This window comes from Atractosteus spatula, chromosome 9, assembly GCF_055471065.1.
Source record: "Atractosteus spatula isolate fAtrSpa1 chromosome 9, fAtrSpa1.hap1, whole genome shotgun sequence".
Lineage (NCBI taxonomy): Eukaryota > Metazoa > Chordata > Actinopteri > Semionotiformes > Lepisosteidae > Atractosteus > Atractosteus spatula.
The window spans coordinates 50,003,863-50,026,256 of NC_142714.1; the positions used below are offsets into that span (position 1 = coordinate 50,003,863).

Below are 22,394 nucleotides of genomic sequence, written 5' to 3' on the forward strand. Positions count from 1 at the left end.
AAAACACACCTCTAGAAACTGGATATCATAGGAGAATGGAACTCTCCTAGCTGTACCCATAACTTACATAATAGGCATAAAGTTTAAAAACTATGCAATTAAAAAACAACTCTTATAAAATCTTAAATCACATCTAAAACATCATAGTTTATAACACACATAAGCTGAATTTTTGCACACTGATCAAAGACTCATAAAAATACCAGCCTTCCGGTTTACTGGATCTGCCCTGGATAAAATGTGACTATTGTATGAGGGAGTTTATTTTTCAAAAACGGACTTTTATTTTTAACCTGTGCTCTCTTGGCATATTCTCATCTTTTTCTCCCGTGATAGAAAAAGCCTCTCACGAGAAGAGGAAGAAATAAAAGAGGGCTGGTGGGGCGATGGGGGGTCATATAGTGTCGAAACGTGTGGCTGACTCACGTCCCATCATGTCCAGTCACTTCCTTCCCTCTGTCCGCCTCAGATTGTGAACACATCCTCGTCGTCGGTCTCACTCGGGTCTGACCCAGTCCGAGGCGCCGTCTTCTTCGTTTTAGACGTGTTCCCTAAAACTGGTCGCAAACCCCTGAGGTCCTTGCAGAGGCAGACCAGCGCCCTGCGTCCACCCAGAGCCCTTGCACATTAATGCTCATTAGACAGTGTGTTACCAACAGCCTTGGGCCACCATGAACTGGAAAAATTCAGAATGGCATAACTAAATAATAATAATAATAACATCACTTTATTAACCCTTTACAATTTATTGCATTAGGAATGATCTTTTCGCGTACCCCAGCTTCCTCTCCATGCGACACACAGACACACAGATAGGGAGAGAGCCTGGGGTCAGAGTGCAGGGTCAGCCATTGTACGGCGCCCCTGGAGCAGTTGGGGTGAAGGGCCTTGCTCAGGGCCCCAACAGAGTAGGATTCCTCTGCCGGCTGTGGGATTTGAACCGGCAACCTTCCAGGCACAGGCGCAGATCCTGAGCCACAGAGCCAAAGGTGACGATGTCACCACAGTTTATAGCACATGGGCTTCCGTACACCATCGAGTGCCACCCCCCCGCGAGATGTGCAGGTCAGCCTTTTCTGGCAATACAGTAAGTACGTTTCAACGGGAGTCTTCTTCACTGCGCACGTTGATGTGTCCAAAGAGGAGCTACGGAAAAGAGCACCCTTGAACACACATTCCCAGCGTGTGGAGGGGACAGGGATAACCCCATAGAAATGGCGCCAGCCCCAAACAATCAAAGGAGGATGGTTTTCCTTTTTTTAAAAAAAAAAACCTGCCTCATTGTAAAAAGGATGTCAATTGTTTGCAGCCGCACCAGACCAAATGCTGGACGGGGTCGGGGGAAAGTAGACATTATCAGGACGTCCCGAGAGACGCACACTGGTGGGGAATGAAGCAAGTATCCTAGACAGACAGAGAGCAAAGGACAAAGAAAATGACTCTGAACAACAGTTGTACTTTAGTGCTTTATTAAAAGGTCAAAAAATAACAGAAGTAATATATATATTTATATATATTTATATTTATATATACTGAAAAGATTAGCATGAAGCACGATTCTAAAGCACATACAAGCACTACAGCTAATAACAGAGAAAGAGTAGAGAAAAAACTCAAAAGCATTTAGTTCTCTTGCTGTCTGCAGTGGAGGAGAGGGGTCTTGGTCAGATATGGCTTTGAGACAACGAGGACATTCTTCTTGCTGTGTGGTAAGCAGCAAGCCAGGAAGGGCACCAGGGTTGTGTTTATAACTACCCATACCAGCAGTTATTTCTATATAGAATACAGTGTAACTGTCATCCTAACTGTCCTTGACTTGCCTTACCAGTCACACTTAACCACTTCGCCGCTCATCAGGGAAGCCCTGCTGAGTCGCGTGACTCCGGGCAAACAGACTTTCTGCTGAAAACATTTTCTAGCGATGTGCTCTCTCTCTCTCTCCTGGCATGGGCGATTTTCATTACATCTGACTGACATCCTGGACAGGGATGGTGGCTTGTATGGCCCAGCAATTTGCAAGGACCCCCTTCGACTTCCACTGGTGTAAGTATTTGCACTAGACAAACAGAGGCACAGTACTGAGTTATTCACGCTGCAGTGAATTGTTTTAGGCACACAAGGATTTACTGGATTCATCTTCTCCATACAGTATTAACATACAGAACAGCCACAGTGGGAGAAAAGTGCTAAGTTTGCATTTTTGCTGTGCGCATGCATCTATGTGAGGAGAGTGTAATGCACTGTCCCTCTTTTTCGTTTCTCACGCAGCTGTCCACTCATACATGTAGTGCTTGCCTCTGCTAGTCTACAATCTTGGACTGTATGAAGGCTGTGAACCAAAAGCTGGGGTCCAGGGGTCTCTCCCCTAGCAACCCAAGAAGACTCCTCTCCACCTCTGCTAGAACACAAGCGCCATGGCAACAAAATTATTGGCTTCCAACACTATCAAATAGCATCAAATGTACAATATCGCACAAACAGAGCCTGTCTCCTGGATTGGGTTTTATTTCTGTATGTGTGTGTTTTGTTTCCAATTTATAAGGACTAAAAATTACTGTGTTCAGGTTGATTTTGTTGTTGTTTTGACCGGAAAGCACAAAAACTATGGTTTAAAAAAAAAAAGGAAATGAAATAAATGAGTTCACTGCCTGAATACTTGTATAAGAGTTCTCTACTGCACACTGATGCTGGTAAAGATTGTTAGCGTAGATTTTTTTTTTATTCCACACCAACTGCAAAGGGGTTCAAAAGGCACTACCCGATGCTCAGTGAAGACGAGACACGGCAAGGGTCTGGCATAAGGCCTCTGCGGTCCCACTCCGAGACATTCTAATGGAGCAGACCAGTAGGTGGTGCTCTTCCCTCTAGCTGAGAATTTCCAAACCCATGCCATAGAACAGTGAGTGGGATCGCCGTGTTGAAGAAGGTGCTGACATGAAGTGGACCACTTGGTTATTAAGGTCCTGTGGGGGTGTTAATCCTGGTTACAGACCTTCCTTGGCTTGTACAGTCTGGAGTTCCTAAATATCCCCTTTAATACAGTCAGAAACGTCTCACTTCTCCACCTCACCTGCTGTGCTGCCATGCATCACCCCCGTAGGGGCAGCACTTCAGTGGAGGAAGTGGGTCCCCTCCTGTATGGAGGCCGCTTGGGCTGAAAAGCGCCACAATCAAGGCCAGGAATTACCTTTACCTGTGTTTGTGAGATCATGGCAAGGGCCACTACTTTTTCAGAAGCCATATCAAATTGTTCAAATCGATTTTCTTTCACCTCATTTTGGCCCAAAATGGTGCACCTACAATAAGCCGTACTATGACCAAAATGGCCATCTCGGCTTCTGGATTACTTTGCTTGCCGCTGCTTTATCAATCAAATATCAGCCTTTAATCCAAAAGGAAAAAAAGTTTTCTTAAAGGTTCAGAGCCCAGTTCCACCCTGTTCTCCACTTTTCCCCTGAACTCTTAAAACGAGCTTCGTCTTCAGGGTCTGTTTTAGAAAATGCATGATCACACCGCGAAGAAAAGGAGAACCTCACCCTCAACTACCATGATGAAGCGCAATTATGTCCGCGCTGCGGAAAACCACGTTTTTTTCCCCAATTAAAGTTTAAGACTCACTGCCATGGGTGTCAACAGTGGCGCTTTTGAAATACATCTGCGTACGGGGGCCTGGAATGGCCTCAGGGCAATGCAGCGCGATGCACACTGAACAGCCTGCCCAGGGATCTTACAAGCAGCGTGTCCAGAGTTGGTCTCCCTCCCATGTGTGTGTGCACTGCAATTTTCTAATGTAGTACCACCAAGCATGATCTCAGGTTTGTTTTTTTGCAGTAATAAAATTAGCATATCGTTTTCCTAGGGAAAACCCGATTAGATTTTTAAACGACGTGCTTTGCGGTGACAGCAGGACCTTCATACAGTACAGACACCCACCCAATTCTGAGGAAAATGGAGCAGCCTGATTTTGACTGAGGCTGGCCTCAGTTATGAGCAGGTTGCTGACACCCTACCCCTCCCCTTTCACGACGAGTAAAGGAGGAGACTCAAGGTTTTGGGCAGAGACACCTTCAAGTTCCTTTCCTTGGAAAATCTAAAGAAAAGAACCCAGATAAACTTAAAGAGGGACAGTTCCGAGCATCAGTGACAGTAGGACTCTGTGTGAATGGACCTGTAAGTCACATTTTTAAGCTATGGCAAACTACAAAGCTATTTATTAAGATTTTTTTTTTTTAATTTTAACAGCAAAGCAATGTCATGCTTTGAGATAAGGACTATAGCAAAGGAAAAAAAACAACAAAACCCTCAAAAGCCATAGTAGCATCTATCTCTTTTACAAACTCTTTGCCTGTATTAACAACAATACAGTCCTGTTTTTTTCAATATTCAAAATAAGTTCTGAATATTTCTTTCATTATTTATGTACATAAGTGCAAATAGGGTGAATATCACACATTCGTACACTATCTGAGTCACCTGGGCTTCAGCAGAAGCCAGTGCCTTCAACACAGGGGGAGGCAGGGGGAGGATGACTTCACTCCGGCCGGCTGAAGCCCACACAATAGGGATCGCATGACTGCACCAGGCCCAAGCCCGCTCTCAGTGCCACTGGGGGGCGTGTGGCCTGGTGCACGCTTGCACGCTCGCTGCCAGTTCTGCAGGAGCGCCGAGCGAGGCCTTTTCCGCGGAAACTGGTGGCAGGAGCCGGAATGCTTTGGTGTCAAGAGGACAAGCACAAAGGCCAGCGTCAGAACAAAGTCTCCTCACCCCCACGACTGGTCCTTGCTGCTGTAAAGCCCAGATGCTAAATCCAAATCACAGAAAACTCCTGGTTTTGTACATAACCAACCCAAAAACAATAAAGCTAAAAATAAAAATAGAACACACCTGGTCTCCCACAAGGGCCTTTGGATTTTTTTTCTTACAAAATATTCAATCTGTTTATCTGACACTGTCTAACTGTACCCTTACTTTTAAATAAGTTAATGCTGTTGTACATTATTTAAATTTACATGTGAAAAATTTCACAATTAAGGTATACAAAGGTAGCCATGTTGTAGTTTTGTTGCCATAGCAACAACAACTTAATATCATACTTAACAATGAATCTATCATTGTAAAGAGTTAACATACAAATTTATTTTTTTAATTTTGTTTTTTTTTGTTCTTAAACTGCAAACTACACAAACTACGTATGAACTTAGTTAATATTTCATTATCATGCTTTCAGATATTATTATGTTCAGAAAATAAAACGGCTATAATTGTTTAGAAATACATATTGTTTGAAACCCCTAAAATATCACTTACACTCCTTCCAAAATATTAGTCACTACTTAACTGCAATTTAGAAAATAATGAAAAAGGCTACAAAACAAAAAGAATAGAATTACAGAAAGTAGAATTCAGAACCTGGTGGCAAAAGATTAGGAGAACAGTTATAAGTGTGCTATAATTGTATTTACACTTGGATTACTCTAGCTAAATAACTCCTCATGAAGGACAGTACATTTTTAAAAACTTGTACTTGAACATCTAAGGCCCCCAGAGAGGCACATGGTTAAAATCAAGTAATTTTATTCCCAGCAAAACTGCAGGATTAGAAAGGCATGGTTTGCAGTGAGATTCCACCTACCAAGTCTGATGGAATAGCATTTCCAGAACAAAAAACAAAATTTTTTAAAAACCAAACCGACATGAACATCGACATGAAGGTGAAGGTAAAACATTTTTTTTAATTGGGATAATTGACACAGTGTCTGTGTGTGTGTGTTTGCCCTCCAGGCTCATTGGCAAACCTCCCCGAGGGACACACTAGTGAAAGAACAATATATCCGAGCTCCGGAGAGCTTACCTTAAGAAAACCAACATTTTTTTTTTTGCTTAAAAAAAAATCAATAAACTGCAAAATTGTGAAAGAAAGAAAGAGGATTGCTGCGTGATGTACCAATCTTCACTGGGAGGCAGTGTTTCCTCATTTGAAATTACAAAAGCAGATGATCTGAGCATTTCACCGCCAGTTTTGTGGGTACTTGTCTCCAGAATACAGAACTGTTTCAACTGTTGAAGCGGAAGTGATTTTTTTAAACTTAAAATCACAACCCAAAATGGACATGCGATCATAAAAAGGGTACTGTCTAATCCCGGCAATTCGCAGGATTGGTTTTCCTCTGCTGGCTGTTGAGCTGTTCCCACATTCCCCAAACGAGACGCACTAACGTCACATTACAGAGTAAAATGGTCTTTGCAGAAGGATGTTTGCTGCCACATCAATACTCAATCTTATTTTTTTCAGAACTATTCTGATCAGATGTGCATTCTTCCCTTCTATAATCTTGTGGCACACTGTCAGTAACAGAATGGCAGATCTACTGTCAAGTACTTTTAAAAAATAACTGTAATCCCTCCCATCACAGACATGCACTCACTGAGGAAATTAAAAACGGATCGTCACCACCATCCCCTCTTGGCTGTAACGTGCCCTGCAGATCCGCATGGCTTGAATATATGGTTTGCATAAGGCCGAAAGAAAGAGATCAATCAAAGCAACAAAATGACTATTAATAAGAAAGGTAACAACAACAACAATAATACTAATACCAATGTCCAAAAAAAAACAAAAAATAAATTAAACTCAAAAGCATGAAATGTAAGAATCGGATTTCTTTCTTAAAAAAAAAACATTTACAAAAATAATAATGTCCACTTCGGACAGTGTTTCAGTAAATATTTAATTCCTTGATACGTTGTTAAATATATTTATGTCTTTTATCTTTGCAGGAGCAGGCATTGCAGCTGGTGCTGGCTGTGTTTGCGTCAGGAGGGACCGAGCAGAGGCCTGGCTGTCAGGTGTCAACAGGACATCCCATCTTAGACCACCCTCTCCAGGGCTCTCAGGGGTCTGAGAAATGTGGAGGCTGCCCAAGAGTCTGCTGTACTGATGTATTAACGGGCCTTGCAAAAAGCTCTTCCGATCAGTTTGTCTGTGTCACAACCTTTGCTGCAAACATATAAGAGTGGAGTGCTACTAAACTAAAGCAGTTCCCTCACTTCGATGCAGCCCACGTTACAACGTTTCCAGGATAAAAAAAACGTCTGTCATACCCCTCAGAAAGCAGGGAAAGGCTTGTTATACACACCTTGTACTAACTGCTATACAAAAAAATAAAAAAAACTCAGGAAGATTTATTTATAACTGCAGCTGCAAAGGGAGCCTGATAATTAGGCTATTATGTATATAGACACGTAAATATTTTATTTTGGGCTTTCAGTTTAGAGCCTCTTGAAAAAAACACTCAAGCAATAAGTTCTAGGGGCGAAAGTCTTGTACAGAGGTATTAAAGTTGACAGCAGACTACAGCAGTGACACGAGTGGGGAGTTTCAGCCCAGGCTGACTCTGCTTACAGTTTCCCGGCTCTCTGGCCTTGCGGCTCTGCTCGGCTGAGCCCCCCCCGGACACTCCCACCCAGTCCGGCTTCGCCAGACCTGCACAGCGCCAGCCTGCGGTGGCCATTTAGAGTCGCCGTCTCAATTGGGCGACTTTTGAAAGCAAAAGAACGCACGAAAGATTAAGATCCAATTTAAAGTCTGGAGGACTTCATAACATTGAAGACAATTAATAATTAAAAAGCCAAAGAAAACAAAAGGAACAAGAAAGTGTAGCAAGTGATTGCACAACCAATTAAAATAGTGCGACCTTAAGATGATAGTTCAGGTAATGTCTTTTAAATTAATTTTTTTGCTCTTGAAGTGAGGACACCTCATTTTTGTACTTCAGAGCTCTTTTTCTGCCCTGATTCTCATTTGGCCTCAGATCTCCAGTCCCAAGCTGTCTAAAGACTAGCAGTAAGGAGACGGATGATCCACCCTGAACACCCCTATTCCCATTAACATTACCAACCCACAGGACATCCCTGAGGGAGAAAGGGTAAGACGGGCATTGAGGGGGACAAAAGCAAACCCATCCCAAATAATTTAAGCCCTGTTTTCCTACAGGTGAGCTGCACAGTCACACAGCTCACCTCTACAGCATTATCAACACTCCAAAGCACTCAAGCAGTACAGCACACACACACAAATCTTCACCCTCCCTCTGATTGTACTGCAAAAACAACGTCAGGCAGACTTTCTGCACGCACCTCATTTAAGTTTCAATTTAAGGTTCGAGAATGAGATTAAAAAAAAACTGTCACTGTTCAGAGCTCCAAGGCAAAATCAAGTTTCATCATACAATACAGAAGCTTGAGCCAAAATGACAGAAACATGAGGTGCGTTTTCACAGCAATTTCTGCTTTACCGAAGATTTATACATTTCTTTCTCTTAATTTTTTGGACATCTTAAAAAGATTAACAACTCAACAACCCCCCCCCCCCCCCCCCCAGTTTACCAAAAATGTTGAAAAAGCACCGTGGGGAAAAACAGGAAAAAGATACGAATAAAACTTCCTTTCTGTACAGAATATGTCCAAAGGGACAGCGAGTGTCAGATCCTCCCACCCTCCACCATAACCAACAAGAAACAGTTTTTGTGTATTATCTTTAAGTCACTCCTTTCTCAGGCACTAAAACAAGCTGCTGAAAAGCATGGGCTCACGACATCAGGGCTTCTGCTCAAACAGCACGTGTTTGAGTGTTGGCACACTCAAAGAACGTGTACAGTGCTTTCCCCACATTGTTTCGTGTCCACGGGTTTAAACGGTGACTGGTGCTGAAGGAAGAAGGGCCGAAGAGAAAGCCGACAAAATCGTAATATCACTCGTGGGACCGTTCTTCTCAAACGGGACCCTTTTCGTAGTTTGGGATTCTCTCCATGTCCAGCACCAGAAGGGAGCTGGTCTGCTGTCTGCAGAAGTGTTTTGATCCATGTGAGAATCGAAAGGCATGATGCCTTTTTATTTCAAAGCCATTTTCCTTTTCTGTTGTTTTTCTTTTTCTTCTAATAGGTAGGTGAGGGGAACCCTTGTTCTATAATAAACCAGAGATGAGACACCAAGCTGGACCCGTGCGTCAGCAATACGTGCTCGAGTGAATGTGAGAGAGTGCGAGACCAACACGCAGGCAGCGAGTGAGCAGAAGTCCTCGTCTTTCGAGTCCCAACGCAAGAATATACAGACATACGGTTTGCGCAGCAGAGAAACCCTCGACCATCACCTGCACCCAATCACACGTGTGGTTAAGGCTGGGCTTTTACTCCTACAACCCTGGTCGGGTGACAAGAAGCCACCCTTCTGGTCAGAAGGCCAGCTCGAAGCATCGCCCCCTCCCGGACCACCACTCCCTCCACCCACCCCCCCAGGCCAGGCCCTGCGGCAGCACGACGGGGGGCAGGCGGCTCATTAACAGGCCAGCGCAGACATCCCACGAGCAGCACAGGGCCCCTGCCGAAGCCACCCCCACTCACGACGCGGTGTCACTGAAATGATCGCCAGAGCAGGGCAGGGGGTGTTGATCTCAGGTGGTCGCCTGCACCCACATCACTAGTGATAAAGCACTTGAGGAGACAGTAGTGAGACGCACGCTGGACTTGATCACTGGGAGCTTTTTGGTGATGACTATCTCAAATGAACTCTGTGGGCACTAAGAAATATATGCTGTTTAGGTGCTAAGTGCTCCTCGTGATTCACCTGTGCATCCTATATATCTACATTTTTTTCCCTGTCCAATCAGTTCAATACCAAATGGATTGGCCATGCTCATCGGCCCTATCTCTAGTATATATACCTGTACATGTTTGGATTTTTTTACCATGAAACAAAACGTACTTTCAATGTAAACATAACATAATAACACTTTTTTTAAAAAAAATCAAATCTAATAGTTACAGCACGATTTAAAAAATACCCACGTATAATCATGCTCTTAAAAAGCAACAGTCTCTTTCTTTTCTGCGCACAGTACAAGGTCCAGTCTTCCCGTCTCCTCTGTCGCTGGCCTCCTTTGCTAACATTCAGGTCCGCTTGGTGAGGGAAACGTGTCTGCCCAGCGGTGAGACTACAGGGTGGGTTTGCACTACCGTACCAGTGGGCGGCTCCGGCTAACATAAGGGCTGGATCAGGCTTACTGTGGAGACGGCGGTGGGGCCCACTGGCACGAGCTTGGGGAGTGGGCTGGGCTGGGCTTCCATGGAAACGCACTGGAGGTCCATCACGCTGCCACTCAGAACCTCGGGGGGGTCTACTGGAAAGACACCGGGGGGCAGGGGTTAGGCGAGGCGACCTCCGGAGTACAGGCCAGATTGCTCTTGCATCTTACACAAGGCTAGCTTGACTGTGAGCTACGGCTAGACACTGGGCGACTGGGACAGTGCAGAAAGCGGGTTTCAAACAAAGGAAAAGTCAGTGATCCCGTTTAAATCCGACAGGCTGTTTGCGTCTATGATGCTTTGAACTGCTCAAGGCTTGGGCCCCTGCCAGTCTTGGGGCACATGCACATCACTACCAAGAGACACGTTTCATAGATCTTGAACCGTTCTCATGCTCAACGGGGCATTCAATCTCAACTACAACATTGGAGGACATTAAAATGGCACGAAATGAGAACTGGAACCCACAGCAACTGTTGCGTGTTTAATGCCCCTCCTGCACATGTTGTGTGTTCATACCAGAGGGGCCATAATGAAAATCCAAAAACACACGAGTAGTGTGGAACAGTTAAGATTCCACTGAGAGAGTGACGGAGCACTGCGCGGTCGTACGCAACGATGAAATGTTTTTGTTTTTTTAATGTTGCTTTGGTGCTCAATGCTCGTGTCAGACATGCATGCCCACAGATGTACTCCTTATGCGTGTCTGGAGGTGCCGAGACCGACACAGCTCCTGCAGGTCTGTAAAGGGGGCACCTGCTCCACACGTCTGCAGGAGAGGAGACGAGGCAAGGGCAGGCAAGCCGAGAACATTCCAAAGGGGAAAAGGGAGTCAAACATCATAGCAAGGAATTCAAAAAGCACATGCCCCCCCCCAAATACCCGCTTTGCAGAGCAAAGCAACACATTCCAGGAACAAATCTAGTCACAGGCAGAATAATCTCTGAGGTTGGAGCAGTTGTAACATTTTCACCCAGAGGGATTCTCTTGGCGGCAGTCTAATGACAAGTGAGTGTTGCTGTATAAGCGAGAAGCCAAATATAACAGCAAATAGAGAGGAGAGTAACGGAATAAAATAATTAAACTGGGGGTCGCACTTTCCGAACAACAAATCACTGCTGAATTGAATTTCTCAAAGAAATTGTTAATTAAGACGGTTGATTTTTTTAGATCCGGATTCAGCTGTTAAATTTAAATGTAAAAGTTACAAATCGTGTTTTCATCCAAATCTCATTAAAACGAAAAAGAAATTTGATGCATGTTTCTTTTGTTGCTGATTAGGTCATTTTTAAATCTGGCTTTTCCGCTTGAATTTACAATCGGTCCCTGAGCTAATACAGACCAAGACATCACAGCCCTGTCATGAGACAGCCTTGCAGGGAATACACTCCAATTCAACAATTTATTATTGATATAAAATATAACTTACTGTTCTATTGGCAATGGTTACATCTGTGAAACAAACATGTTGCTATTCAGTTCATCTACAGATAATTGGGAAATCTACAGTGAGAAAGACTTCATATTAAAATGAGGTTCTCTAAAGAAATAATTTTAAGATATACAATGGCAATGCTTAGTGTAAATAGACAAGAATAAGGCATTCAAACATCAAGATAAAATACTAATTTCAATCACATTGTTCTATTATTAAGTTACTTTTTCATTACATTGCATTCATAAGAACACATGTACTTCAGTTTCTTCCACACGAGCAAACAATGGTAACTTCAGCAAGCGCTTCTTGGAGATGGAGTGAAGGCACTGATTGAAATACCACAGACCAGTCACTTCCACTATCTCCGTTAAAATAGTGGGAGAGCAGCAACGCAACAGCGACACCTAGCAGGCATGAAGTGGTACTGCATGTGGTCTAGGAAACCTGAGCATCCTGCAAGCGAGGCATCTCAGCTTGAGAGAGATGGCAGTTTAAGAGACCTAATGCCGGAATCACAAAATCTTGAAAACAAGAAAGAGTCGCTTTCACTGTCACATATGCTATAATACAGGCATGAGATGAGGGAAACCTCCACAAGAATAAGCTTTGCAGTGAAACCATATCATCGGTAGTCAAGAATTTCCACGTGTTCAATTTTGTGCAAGTTAACTGGTGAATTATTAGACAGAAGGGAGTCCGAATTAAAATAGCAGAAACACCGAGGAGGCACTGCCGAGTCTTAATGGCTTTCATTTCACCTTGGATGTAAAGAAGCGCCTGCTGCTTCTACCTTTCTGACAGCACCCAACACAGCAGACAGGACAGACAGACAGACAATGCTCTACGCTAACAAAGCCATATGAAAGGGCAAACCTGATTGGCTGCAGCAGTGTCAGCGAAAGGGACACTCGTGACAGGTGTTGTTGCCGACGTAACAGTGGAAGGCGTAGCACCGTGCATCATGGGAACTTTCAGAAGGGAACCATGGGAGCGAGAGACAGGAGGGGTGGAGCGTTATGGTAACCATGGCAACGCGTGGGGTGCGGGAGGAGGAGGCGTGGCAGGATTCGCAGCGACAAGTCATGTGACACCGCCATGATGGTTTAACGAGGGCACAGGCATGCAAAATGAAAATAAAAACCAAACAGAACAGAGCCACCAAAATAAAAAAGGCAAAAAAAAAACACAAAGAGAAAAAAGGGAAAAGCGGATTACAATCATAATAAGAAAGGAACTGAAACCATTTAGTACATTAGCACACAATAATGATGTACATCTGAAAGTTAGGTATTTAGTTTTGTTTGGATGGTTGCAAAATCCCAAAATAACCGAATGTAGGAATTAAAAACATAACTAAAAAAAGGGGAAAATAATGTCGTTTTGTATCACAAAAACACGGACAGATAAAGCCATCATCCTGGCTGAGGGGGGATGAAGGTTTTGTAAGGAAAGGAGGCTAGTTAACAAACACACTGTTCCTCTCTGAGGCCCCAGACAGTGCGTGTTGGCAGCCCTTGGACTAGACTGATGTTACAGACTGTGGTCGAGGTCAGCTGATCACGAGCCACTGGACGCTGACCGTCGCCTGTCGGCCAGGGTCTCTGATGCTGGTTGAAGTTTCTGAAGAGGACATCCAGGTCTCATTTCTCATGATGAGCGTTATGGGCACTTCATTGTTCGCTCCATTAGTACATACAGCATATGAGCAGTGCCCTTCTGCCTCCACAAGTCTTTTGCGTTATCAAAACAGCTTTCTTTTGGCTTTGAATGCAAAAGGAGTATATCCGGGAATTTCTTTTTATAAAAAAAATAAATGATCTATGTGGAGAAATTTGAACACTGGTTAGCATCATAAACTTCTCAAATGAAACTTGGCAAGTTAAAATATGTAATAATTACATTGATGGCCCTTGATGATACAATATTCATATTTTTTAAATAGAACAGTTATGACCCAATCTGCTTCATCTCACAGAAACTCTCTTAACCAGCACGGGAAGACCCCGCCTTAATTTGTAGTTCATCTCGCAAATGTCCCTTACATTACAACATCACTACCCTCTGTCTATACGATACAATGGCCATTCCCTCTGTAATGTTTTGCCCACAGAGGTTTATGCCCATCTTAAAAATACCCCCACCAGTAGCAACATACCTCCCCGGACACACATCACACACCACACCTTACAGCAGCCTTGGCTCGGGACAGACTAGACGTTCCACCTCTCTTAATTCAGACTCAGCTCGGGGTTTTGTATGAGGCGTTTATAAAGCACATGGCACAATGGGGTGAGACCATGCATGGCACGCCCACACAGTGTCTACACAACAGACAATCGTCTGCACAGTCGGGCAGGGCCCGTGGTGGCACTGAGAGAACTGCTCTCAGCTCTCGAAACATTTACGGGCTGGCTGGGGAAACTGAAACACTCCCAGAGGCCACTGCTGTCAGCACTGAAATGGCTACTTCTTTTTTTTTTCCTTTCCTTGCCCCCTGGCTGACTTTGCCCGTAAGGGGACAAGCCTCATTCCGAGCCCAGATAGGGCAACCCGGCAGCCCCCTCTGCTTGAGGGAGTACTGCCGACCGGTGGGTTTTTTTAGTGGGGTGGGGTGGGGCTCCTCTGTTGCCTGCCGACAGTGCAAACAGAGAACCTGGCGCGCAGTCAGAAATGCCTACGGATGGTGGAGGTGTGGGGAAGACGGACCTCGAGTTGCCCCTCACCAGTTAACCCCGGCACTGACAGGGAGCGGCTGGGGCGGCTCCAGTCCCACCTCTGCCTGTGGCGCTCACTGCACTGGGGGATCTGAGGATCTGAGTAGCCCTAGGCTGAGGTGGGGGGGGGGGAGGGGAGCAATACAGCCTACACACCAAGTCTTCCTTCCTGCAAACACACCCTGAGGAGCCATTCAAGCACAAGGCACTGCAAGGACCAGGCCAAAACAAACTGAAAGCTGAATTCCACAAAGCCCACTGTGGCACATTATAGGCCTCAAAGACGTCCTTGTGTGATCTGATTTGCACAGGACCAATCTTTAACTGTTCTCAAGCGTTAAGTTTTGAAACCTTCAAGCTGCAGCACACACACGCTCGTGTTCGTCTAAGCTGTTTAACTTGAGGGGCAGAATTCGTTACACAAATTTGTGCACATTCTTGCTGGTGGCTGCGAGTGTGTTTGAATAAAGAGAGAGGGTGTTAGTTCCCTTGTGAAAGACCTCCGTCTCCTTGCTAATTCCCCCCCGAGAAAGGGACATGTGGGAGGGTTTTTCCCCCCCACAAGCTGAGCTCTGAAAGGAGGATCGAGAGGACATGATTTTTAAGGCAGTGCCAAACTGCAGCAAGAACAGGAACGCCTCTGTCAGGCAGCAGTTGAGGAAGACTGTTTTGTCCACTGTACATGTGAATCAGGAGGCGATCACGTGATGGCTAGCAGTATGCACACCAGGCCCATCCCCTACACAGGCACACAGAGCAATACACACTCAGTAGCACACACACAGGGCACGAGGTGCACTGTACAAGTGTGCAAAGACAGACAGAGGATCGGCAGGACTGTATCTGGGCCATGCTGAGCTGTAGGGCTTCTACAGCTGGGCATTGCTGTAACTACTGCTCGGTATCATTTGGTTTTGTGAGGATTTTTTTATTTATCCTACTGGAACGAACAGTAAGCTGTGTTCTGTTCTGAATTTTCACTATGTAGTTTTTTAGAAAATTGATGATGTCCCTCAGGATTTACAGGTGTTCCAAGATACATTTTAATCCATTCCTGCGGAGTTATCCATAAAAGCAAGGTCCCGATTATCAGCAGTGATCAGAGTAACTGAAACCCTGGCTCCATCTATACTCTGCAATGTAATGGACTGCATTCTGCATAACACTTTACCTAGACCTGGCCCCAGCTATGAGCAAGCAACAGCCTCTCGCCACCTCTGCACCCAGCTACAGCCCAGCGATCTCTGCTGGAGACTTTGAAGAAGGGAACCTACCAACGCCTCCAGTGGGAGTCATGCACAGAACAGAGCCTGCAACATCATGCAGTAAGGCGGGAAAGATGGATTTCAAAAGGACAAAAAACAAAAAAAAAACATATTGGTTAGTGAGTCTAAAGTAGTGTAAGCAACAACAATACAACCCCCCCCCCCCAAACAAGAACACAGAGTCTAAAGGCTGCTGTCAAAGGCACAGACCGGTCTTCAGTCACGGCTGCTCTGGGGTCTGTTAGCTACACGTGCTCAGGCTCTGGGTGGCTGGATTAAAGAACAGCTACGGCAGACTGTGAAGGTCTCGTACATCTGCGTTCACCCCACGGCTGCGGCAAAAGGGGTGACGCAGTTAGACGTATGGAGCACGTACGTCTGTTTTTTAGCATCTGCACATTCCCTTGGGACAGCTCATTTCAATAAAAGGGGAATCATTTTTAAACTAAAGAGATCATAATGCACAGGTAAAAAACATACTGTTACATCACCCGTACAGAAATACAGAGAAATTCAGCTAATTCGGCATTCAGCTAAGTCTTCACTTCCAGCATTTTCAGCGTGTTTAAAATTAAAGTGAGCAAGCAACCCATCATCATCATCATCAGTGTGGCAGTGCTAGGGGTCCGTGTCCCTGCATACCATTTCTATGACAGCAGCCAGATGAAGGTCAGACCATACCCAGAGTGCATGCAGAGAGTGTGATTTCTAGATCAGACAATGTTACTCAGTGATACTGTCTCTTTCCCAGATTACCCTGCATCCCAACACCGTACCTACCTGCTCCTTTTTCCGGGAAGGGCATAAGCTCAAGTTTACAAACTAGGCTGCAGAGCCAGTGAATACGAGCTCCTAGTACAGTCTGTCTAGATGACTTCCCTTCACTCAAGCCTCTGTGTACAGCATTCAGGACACTCTTTGCTCTTGACACTCCATCTAAATCTAAAGACCTCAGGAAGTCTAAATCTTACCAAGTACAGAATGACTGTACTATCAAATATTTTATACTTCTATTAATTCTTGAATTCTTGTGGATTTGCTGATTATTTTCAGCAAATTATTCTTGAGCAGTTTAACTGCAGCAGGAAGATGGGAAATACTGTCTTAATACTGAACTGGTTTAGCAAGAAGCTCTATAGCGTACGTGAAACTGACAGCACCCTCTTTACAAGATGGATGTTTTCAGCAGTGATTCAGTGAAGCTATATAAAATCCCAGTCATTTAGAAACTTTTAGGCTGAAAAACCCATATCCAAACAACATTCCGTTCATGCAAAACACTGTTACTATGAAGAAAACACAAGCTGCACACTAGCAACAAACTCAACAAAACATGTATTGCAACATACTGTGCCTATCAGCAGCCTGTAGGGCCAATATCCCTATGATGGGATATTGAAATGAAAACAGTGTACTAATGCATGTTTAGTCCAGACCGCGGTTCTTTCATTTGATCAGGGTCTTCAAACTCAATCGTGAGCTCTAGATTAAATGACCAAGCTAATCAGTAAGGCATGCAGAGGGTATTTTTTATTTGGTTAAAAAAAAATATTGGGAGATTCAGATCAGATGATCCCGATTTTCAAGATTGACCTGAACTGCGGGACATCGGACAGCTTAGGCAAACGAGAGCGCAAACGGAACAGAAGCTCGGAGGCACTGTAGGCTCTCTCCTGGGACAGAGTTTGGCATCCCTGTTTAACGCGGTCTACGACAACTAAAAACGAAAAGAGGGGAAATCGGGTGGCCAGTGCTCCCTGTCTGGCGGGCAATGAAGGAGGAGCCAGGGAAAGCGGGGATGCAGGAAGACGGAGGGATTCGGAGGCGAGCAGGATTTGGTGCGGCGCGGGGCTCCCTGCTCCTCACTCACCTGTGGGGATGAAGGCTGGCTGCTGCAGCTGCATGTTGGCCAGAGCCTGCTGGTAATGGAACATGCTGGGGTTGAAGACAGTGGTGGCACCGTTGGTTTTCTCGAGCGCCGGCCTCTTTGGTATTGGCTGGAGGGCCCCGGGGGGCAGGGCCTGTGGGCGGGGGGAGACAGAGCCAGCTGTGAGAGGCAGAGAAGTGAGAGACAGGCCAGCTAACTCCACACAGACACGGACACAGGGTTACAGCACAGCCACAGTGCCACTCGGAACGGCAAATTATCGGGATGTGACCAATCGCTTTAAACTTTACTTATAGGAGGTTGTTCCCAATACAGGAGGCCTACCGTATGGCCCAGGTTAAATTAGCAAAGTACCATTGTAGACTTATGACTGCTCTTTGTGGAAGCACATGGAATTTGTGTCTGTAATGTAGCTAATACAACAGCTGGTGCTAACATCTTATGTAACTGCAGAGCAGAAGCATAACTTACTCATTGCAGCTACAATCTGGACAGTGTAAAACCGAAAGACTGTTTAGTGACTGTTTCCCTACTATTTAGCCTTCTTAAAAGCTAGAAATAAGTACCAACAAGATGTCTTTGCTTAAGCTCCCCAGAACATTCATTAAAAATAGGTGCAAATTACTCATGACACATATGATACGTTTTAGGAAAGGCTAAAAATATTTAAGCTACTCCAAACTTGCAAGTATCAACATCTAAAAGCAAGTCTCAAGCAGTGCAGGTCCTTTGAAAAGTCATTTAACAAAGAATCGAATATACTAGACATTTCAGGAACAAATATTGCTCTAGGTAACATATGGAAGAGCCCATATTTTACTGTCATTGAGAGAAAATTAATCTGGCATGTAGGAAATTCATATTTTAACAGCCCAAAATGATTACCTTGCAAGAAACACTTAACAGATTCCTTGTAATTCTTCTTTCTCTTACATATAATTTAAATATATTTCAGAATAAATTGAGGCTGTGTTTTCAGCCTTGCAATGACTTTCTTTCGCTGGCCTGGCTTTCTCCTTGGAGGGTATGTGAACACACCCTTCAGCTCAATCTGTAACAAATGAAACTGCTCACAAGAATAACAAGGCCCCAGGCCTTTTAGCAGTCATATCTAATACAACAGCTGAAAGTCAGCTGGTGAAAAAGTACTGGAAGTCCTAAGCGTCTAAGCCCACAGGAGGGAGTTGTGTGCACAGACTAAGGCTGTAAACAAGCTCCCTCATTAAAATGCTTAATCGAAAGAGGAAGAGGCCTTTTCGCTTCACACCTGTTGGTGGAACACTTAAATGTTAAATGTTAAATGTTTTCAGATACTTCGTCAACTAGGATTCACTAGAAAAATATTATAAAACATTTTTTCCATGCAAAAATATTAATCATAATGTCTCATCTAAACCACTTGCAACACAGGTCTGAAATTTTCACCTGTAGCTCCTGGCTGCTAGCAGTCTAGTAAGAACAGACAATACCAAACATAATAAATGTTTCTCCTTGAAAATGTTTGCTTGCGAATTTATATCTGAGCTCGAAAGTTCACACTAACCATTTGATTTCAACTACAAAAATGGAAAAAAATAATACAAAAAATAAAACCGCATCCACTCTGGCTGTATCTATCAGGATATGAAAAAAACAACCGTTTTAGGAAATAAAATCAGACCCTAATTAAGCTTTGGAAACAGGTTAGGTCAGATGGTCAGTGGCTGCTTTAAAGAGGCATTGTTTTTTTAACAGTTGTAGGGGAGTGAAAGCAGCTACCAGACCAGCTAATACCTGGGTTCGTTTAAGAAATAACTGCATGAGATCCTCAGAACAATTAGCTACTAGCAACTAAACAGGCCAGATGAGTCAATGGGGATTTCAGTTTCACCTATGTTATTACATTATTTATATTTAAGTAACACTTTGAAATCTTTTGGAAATCTTTTATGGATGATTTCTTCAAAAACAATTATTAGAAAAAGAGTATACACTGTATATTTCTTTCATGAGTCCAAAATATCTTGGCAAGCTTAAAAAGATGGGATATCAACTATGGCAACAACTACAAAGGATTCTGGGGAAAAACAAGCAGTGTCCTAACAGGGTGAGATGGCAATAAATAGGTCACAACACACAATGAGCCTGGTATGCAAACTACACACAGATACATGCAAAGCAAGAAGGTGAAAGGTCAAAGTACCAGGTCATAGGTCGGCTGCAGGGTTCGCTTCAGGGGTCGAGCAGCTGGCTGGGTCTGGGTTAGCAGGCAGCGAGCACATGATGGCAATGAGCCAATGGGGTTCAAGCATATTAACAGAAACAGCAAGCAGAGGTGCGTCGGAGGGAGAGCAATGCATTGTGGGGGAGGTGAAGAGGACAAGGAAGGAGGGAGGGGGGGAAAAAACACAAAAATGTATTAAACAACATGAAGGTGGTTACTATTTTAAACAAAACAAAATCAAATCAAAATAAATTACAGCATGATGAGTAAGCAAACCCCCAGGGAGAAACCCTGAAGGAAGGCAGGTAAATACAGCCATTAGAGCAAACCAGAGGATTGGCAGCGCTGTGGAGTGTCACGATTAATGGCTTTGTTTAATTTCAAAATCCCACATGTTATTCTCTTTTAACCCAAACACCTCTTGCTCATTTTTGGAACCGAGAACGAAACTAGAAAAAAAGTGCATTCGTGTAAGATCTGAAGAAACGACCAGGGAATGAAATACTTATGTACACTGGCTCCAGCTGACAACAAGCATTTCAGTAGGGTCTCTGCTTTGAAGTGAGCAGGAAAACAGACTGTGCCATGTCTAGAAATTCCAGCTAAATGTAGCTCCTCAACATAAGAAATATTTGTGTTAAATACAGCATTCTTGGGTGCAGAAAACAACTTACATTTCTAAACCTGTTGGTAATGTTTCTATAAAGTAACACTATTGAACCAAACACTCTCAATGGCCTTCTGTTGTTTGTAACCTTTGTAAACTTTTCTTTACTCAGAAAAAAGCAGACACAAACACTTCCATGTTCGGTAGACTGCCGCCGTATGGAACGCAAGCAGTCCAATAACAGCTTCTATACTACAATAATCAGCAAAAAACATAATTAATTCCAGCTGATTATTGTTTAACATTTTCCAGCTATAGGAGATGTTTATCCGACTGAAAGGAGACGAAAAGCCTCATCTGTTGCCCAGTGTAACACTACAGAAGGATGTCTACCTCCACTTCACTCTGCCTGATTAATGCATGAGGTAGCATCACTGCCACCCATTTGTGGTATCAAGCCCCACGCCTTCCCTTGCTAGGCCTAATTTCTCACATCCTGCGACAACACTGCGGATGGTGTGACACTGCAACGTCAGAGATCTGCCGTTATTTAAGAATCGCAGGGCAGACAAAGCCCTCGCACAGCCCTTCCAGGACCTTATGTATTATTTAACATGCTTTATAAAAGCCAGAATGCAGAAGATTTGGAAAGAAAAAAAAAACAAACTGCAAAAAAAAGACGCTGGCAAATCGCAGATTAATAATTAACATCATGCACTTCAGAAAAGACAATGGGACCTAATTGGCTGTAATATCTGACGGGGATCGCTAATAAGACATGACACCACCAGCAGGAATGGCATTTGTTATTTTGCTGACAACCTGTGGCTCACAGCATTGCCCCAGTCAGGCGTCCTTCCTTATCGAGCCTCTAGGGTTTCTCCTGAGAAGGATGACAGTGCCAGACATCAACGGGAAGAGTCCAGGGTCAGTGGTGTACAACCGTCACTGAATATTTCTCATTTTCTTTAAATGGGACAAAATGTAAACGTGACAGAGCTATGACCACCCCCTCTCCCCCCCTATCGGCCTGCGCTTCCAAACCACCTGGGAGATTTATTTATTATCAAAACATTGGTCATGTATCCTGGATTGTGGCCCCCTGAGGACTGGAGACGTGCAGCACTGTCACACGAGCAGGCTGGTCAGAGTCACACGTCTCAGAATGGAAGAGTCTGGAGGCAAGGAGCTGGAGAAGGCAGCAGCAGCAGCAGCGACTCTTTTTTTCCCCCCCAACATTAGCTGGCAATGCCACTGGGGCTTTATACACAAGAGAAAGAGGACTATCACATTTCCCAGTGGAGAAGTGTCGAAAGCGAGGGGCTGAGCTTACGTACAAAAAACGCTGCGGCTTGCAGATACAACCTCGCAGCTCTTTTTCCAGCCAAACACAAGCACAACTGATGTTAGAAAAATTCTCAGATCGCCCTGACTACCCCAGCTACACAACCTGCGCAGCTCTCAGCTGCACTTAAATACCCTCTTTTTTTTTTTTTTACTATCCTTAAAGGACGAAAAAAAAAGATAAACACCAGTGTCAACCTGTCTTGGAAAGAGAGATGCCCAAGACAGGAAGGGGCCTCTGCAAAACAGGAAGTTGACAACGAAATAAAAAAAACAACAACAAAGACAATAGAAGAGGGAGAGTGAAAGAGGGGAGAAACGATCTATTTGAAGTCTGTGTGTGTGTGTGTGGGGGGGGGGTGCTTTCACTGGTAAAGTGGGTACAGCTGGCACAGGAGAAGCTGTAACCCCTCCCTTTGCCGGGCCGCGGCACCAGGGCTTGGGGAGGCTCTCACCATGGCGGCAGCGGCAGCGGTCTGGCTGGCCTGGTGCTGCGCGGCCTTGATCTTGGCCTGCAGGTGGGCGGGGGGGTGGAAGTACTTGCACTTCTCGCGGGAGCAGCGGCCCTTGATGTAGTCCATGCAGACGGTGACCGAGTTCTCGCTGCCGTCGATCATGGCGGCCTCGATGGGGTGGGCGTAGCGGCAGTCATTCTCGCCCCGCGTGCAGTTCCCTCGCTGAAACTCCCGGCACACCTGCGGTGGCAGCAGGTGCGGTCAGCATGGAGACAGAGCACCACAGGGTCCAATACACACACACGCACATGCACGCAAGGCCGAAAGCACACACACACACACACACAAGCCCAAAACACACATGCACGCACGCACAGAAGGCCCACAACACACACGCGTGC

The 22,394-nt window shown here is 44.7% G+C and overlaps 1 protein-coding gene across 14 annotated transcripts in view; it reads right to left on the reverse strand.

Moving 5' to 3' along the window:
- Positions 1 to 8,909: 8,909 nt before the first annotated feature.
- mbnl3 (muscleblind-like splicing regulator 3) overlaps positions 8,910 to 22,394 on the reverse strand; it is a 47,468-nt gene continuing 33,983 nt past the window's right edge. For 2 of the 14 annotated variants that reach the window (XM_088925659.1, XM_088925660.1), the window contains exons 5-11: positions 21,994 to 22,233; positions 19,567 to 19,620; positions 17,367 to 17,517; positions 15,506 to 15,541; positions 12,391 to 12,485; positions 11,509 to 11,582; positions 8,910 to 10,174 (exon numbers count right to left, since the gene is read on the reverse strand). In XM_088925659.1, the coding sequence (XP_088781785.1) occupies positions 11,526 to 11,582; positions 12,391 to 12,485; positions 15,506 to 15,541; positions 17,367 to 17,517; positions 19,567 to 19,620; positions 21,994 to 22,233 (633 nt within the window). In that variant the 3' untranslated portion in view covers positions 8,910 to 10,174; positions 11,509 to 11,525. The remainder of the gene's footprint in view (positions 10,175 to 11,508; positions 11,583 to 12,390; positions 12,486 to 15,505; positions 15,542 to 17,366; positions 17,518 to 19,566; positions 19,621 to 21,993; positions 22,234 to 22,394) is intronic. The other 12 variants (XM_088925669.1, XM_088925670.1, XM_088925664.1 and 9 more) reach the window with 10 other exon arrangements.